This window comes from Apium graveolens, unplaced genomic scaffold (genome assembly GCF_009905375.1).
Source record: "Apium graveolens cultivar Ventura unplaced genomic scaffold, ASM990537v1 ctg8210, whole genome shotgun sequence".
Classification (NCBI taxonomy): domain Eukaryota; kingdom Viridiplantae; phylum Streptophyta; class Magnoliopsida; order Apiales; family Apiaceae; genus Apium; species Apium graveolens.
Window position 1 is genome coordinate 27,566 of NW_027420983.1, and position 3,907 is coordinate 31,472.

General features: G+C 35.1%; 1 protein-coding gene across 1 annotated transcript; it reads right to left on the bottom strand.

The window, feature by feature from the left end:
- Nucleotides 1–1,950: 1,950 nt before the first annotated feature.
- On the bottom strand, nucleotides 1,951–2,819 carry LOC141704750 (F-box/kelch-repeat protein At3g06240-like). The gene is made up of 2 exons (XM_074507933.1): nucleotides 2,454–2,819; nucleotides 1,951–2,340 (listed from the first exon to the last, which is right to left on the bottom strand). Exons 1-2 carry the CDS (start codon nucleotides 2,817–2,819, stop codon nucleotides 1,951–1,953), a joined length of 756 nt encoding a protein of 251 aa, XP_074364034.1.
- Nucleotides 2,820–3,907: the final 1,088 nt, after the last annotated feature.

The window sequence follows — 3,907 nt, forward strand, 5'->3', positions numbered from 1 at the left end:
TTACTTGAGGGGAAAAAATCCACTGTAGCATATAAATTCCCCACAGGGCGAACTTGTAATATGATACTCAAACGACCATTTCTTTAATCATAATGGCTGAGTCAAAGAAGTTCACATATACAACAGCACCTACTTTGTTAGAGTTTCCCACAACTCCAGGAACATAGGCAGTTAATTGAACAGCAACTTTCTTCGAACTGAAAGTACACAAACTTCCATAATGGCCTTTGGATCATAAACTAAGCAATGAAGATTGTCATAGACACATACTACATCATAATTCCTAACTATTAAAATCAAGATATCGAGAAACAAGTTGAAAATCAAGATAAACCAGAGTAGCCCTAAACAGCTTTAAAGCTTTCAGGATACATTTAAATCCGATGAACAACTTTGAGCTTCTAGCGCAGACAGAGCAGCGAGAGCACTTATAGTATATAAATTCCCCACAGGGCGAACTTGTAAAGTGATACTCAAACTACCATTTCTTTAATCATAATGGCTGAGTCAAAGAAGTTCACATATACAACAGCACCTACTTTGTTAGAGTTTCCCACAAACTCCAGGAACATAGGCAGTTAATTGAACAGCAACTTTCTTCGAACTGAAAGTACACAAACTTCCATAATGGCCTTTGGATCATAAACTAAGCAATGAAGATTGTCATAGACACATACTACATCATAATTCCTAACTATTAAAATCAAGATATCGAGAAACAAGTTGAAAATCAAGATAAACCAGAGTAGCCCTAAACAGCTTTAAAGCTTTCAGGATACATTTAAATCCGATGAACAACTTTGAGCTTCTAGCGCAGACAGAGCAGCGAGAGCACTTATAGTATATGTTATCAGACACAGTTTTAAGGTTTAATTAAACTGGTTTTTGTGATTTTCTTTCACTTTAACATACATAACCCCGAATGAACTTATGCATTTTTGTCATTTGACTTTAAACTTACTTCTTAACCCAACTCGCTTTGGTTTAACACTCAATTTTAGGGAAATACTAACATCTACAAATGAAAAGCCACTCTAAAAGAAATATGCCTCTAAATCTTACAGTTCTTCCGTGTGGATAACTTATACAAGTAACATAATGTAAGATAGGATTACAAATGTAAAACCAGCTGTATAATTCAAACTGCAACTTAGCTAACAACAGAAGTTATAACAAGGCCTTCCTAAATGAAAAATTTAAAGTATGACCACCAAATTTGACCTAAAACCAAAGCCCAACAAAGCTAGGCCAAAGCTGAATAAATAAAATAAACTACACTCATCAAGATGAAAGGGAAATAATACTATGAATCATGAAAAACAGAATCAACCAAGAGCAATTTACAAGCATACAACATAAAAATCATTTATATGATATGTAAATGTTATAAAAATGTCAAGCACTAATGCTAAAGTTATCTCGCAGCCTACAGTAATTATTAAATTTTGAAATTAGGAGTACATACAAATATTAGATAAACAACTAGAAAAGCTTAAAACATAACGTGTTCTTGAAATGGAACTAGTTATAAAAACCTTGTATTTTTGCAGTAAAATAATGCAATGTTCAACAACTTAGATTACTCGGCCTTAGTACTCGGGAGACTGCTCGGACTCGGCCCTATTTTCGATCCTGTTTTGCTCTACTTCGGTTATAAGTCAGTCTTCTACTTGAGGAGACTCCCATCTTTGACACCCTCCAAGGTGAAACTCCTCTCTAGACTGATAAAACCGGGGACATAAGTCATCGCACCAAATGTGAGAAACTCACCCTCCGGGAAAATGTGATGTCGCAATGTTTTACGTTGAGGATGATAAGTGAACAATTGAAGTTGGTCACAATACATTAAGATGTTGCCCATCTTTGAGAACCTTAAGAAGCCGAACCATGTCGGTATTTATACCTTCATGTAACGGAGGATTAGGAGTGATGATGAGTTTTTTACTCCAACTATCTTCCACGCCATAATCTCTCTTCACCCAAATAGGAAAGTTCAGAGTATAGTGTTATATCACATATACACAAGCAACCTTTAAGGACTCCCAAGTTCCTAAAATGATTATGGACTCCCAAGATGCTAAAATGATCTGTATTCCCAGGAGCCCGTGGAGGAGCTTCCATTGGACGAAATAATTCTCTATCCAAATCGAAAGCACATATTAGTTCACCAGCTAACCAATGGAGGCGGCCACTGACATAGTGACCCCTATCATGTTCATTCAGATGGAAGGGGACATGTCCTAGATCTCTCCACATGCCGGTTCCAAGCGTATAAACCTCGCTCCCTAGGTCATATTCAGTTGAAGGAAATCTACCCTTATAAAAACGTACAATCTTGTACTGTTGGTTCGATTCAACAAGTCCAAAGCCATAATATCCCTTTAAATATGATACTCTGGTGATAACTCGGAATCTTGAAGGTGTATGTACTCTTGTGTAATTGGATTGCATACATATGCTGAATCATCATAACTATCTTCTAAGCATATTAACCCATTAACTGATCCAATTAACCCCACATAGTCTCCCAAGGCAAGTCCCGGGGAAAATCTCATCATAGGCTCGTGATGAATATCATGTTGGTGATGTTGGTCATCTAGTTCAACCACTGCAAGGTCACCATCATTGTCATCATCTACGTCCTCGGCGTCTCCTTGATGAAGTAAAAGCATTTTAGATGATATAGAGAGATGCAGACGCGAAAAAAATGGTTTTGAAACTATATTACACCATCTTTTGCACACGCTTTTGCATGACACTATTGTCTTCACAGGAGTTCTTGATATAATTTCAGCAATCAATTCTTCTGGTAAGTCCATAGTGGAGAATTTGTCACTGCACAGCTTGCATCAAATAAAATAATTCTTTTCAGTGAAGAAATATATCATTGACTAATTTTATAAATCTCAAACAAAACAAAGAATCATTATGCAAATGCACCTCTATCTTCATTCAAATTTCCAAAATAAAAAAAATTCATATATCATGATTTGTTAAATATTAGCTAGGATATGACACAAGTGAGATCATATCACAATGGTGACATCATAATTAATGTAGCAAGAGGAGCCACCAAGTGACAAAAGCAAGCTTTAAAGAGAAGCTATGTTTTTTTATATAAAGAGACTTACTCTTCCTTCTTTTATAACAAAGCACAACAGAAAATGCAGCAGAAGTGGTAGTATAGACAATACACACAGTTCACTGTATTCTTGTGTTCATTATCTTGCTCTGTAGTAGTATAGACAATGCACACAGTTAACTGTACTCTTGTGTTCATTATCTTTCTCTGCCTTCTTTTTCTATATTTAGTCATATATACATATAAATTGTGACATGATTATATTTCTAAAGAAAATCATGTCTTGACTTAAATTTATTAACAATTAACATACTAAGTCCCAATGTATTAAAAATTTAATAGATTAAATGGCTTGATTTGGAATCCAATCTATTTTGACTATTCTTAAAACTTTCATCCTGATTCTAATTGGAATATTTCCCCTGTGATGAGCTCTAGTGATGCGCTCTTCAATCCAACATACAAGTGGAATCTCAAGGGGGGTGTATTAACACATACATGAACAGAGTAATCGAGAAATTCTTTTATATATCTAGCTCTGAAAATTTCAAATTATTAATTCTTCACTTAGTAATCATTGAAAAGTTTGCTAATTAATAGAATCACGAAATTTAATAGTAAGATATGAAAAAATAAAGTATACAATTCAGAAAATACCTCTTACAAGGGTTTGGAGTAGAAAGAAGAGGCAAGGCTACCGTTTCGTGCACAGTAGAAATTTGGAAGCACAAACGGTGAGTAGATTTCGAGCCGAAGGAACTCAGAAGCACATGCGTTGGAATTTTTTTACACGGTTATGTATAACAATTCATTTCTATGTTTGCT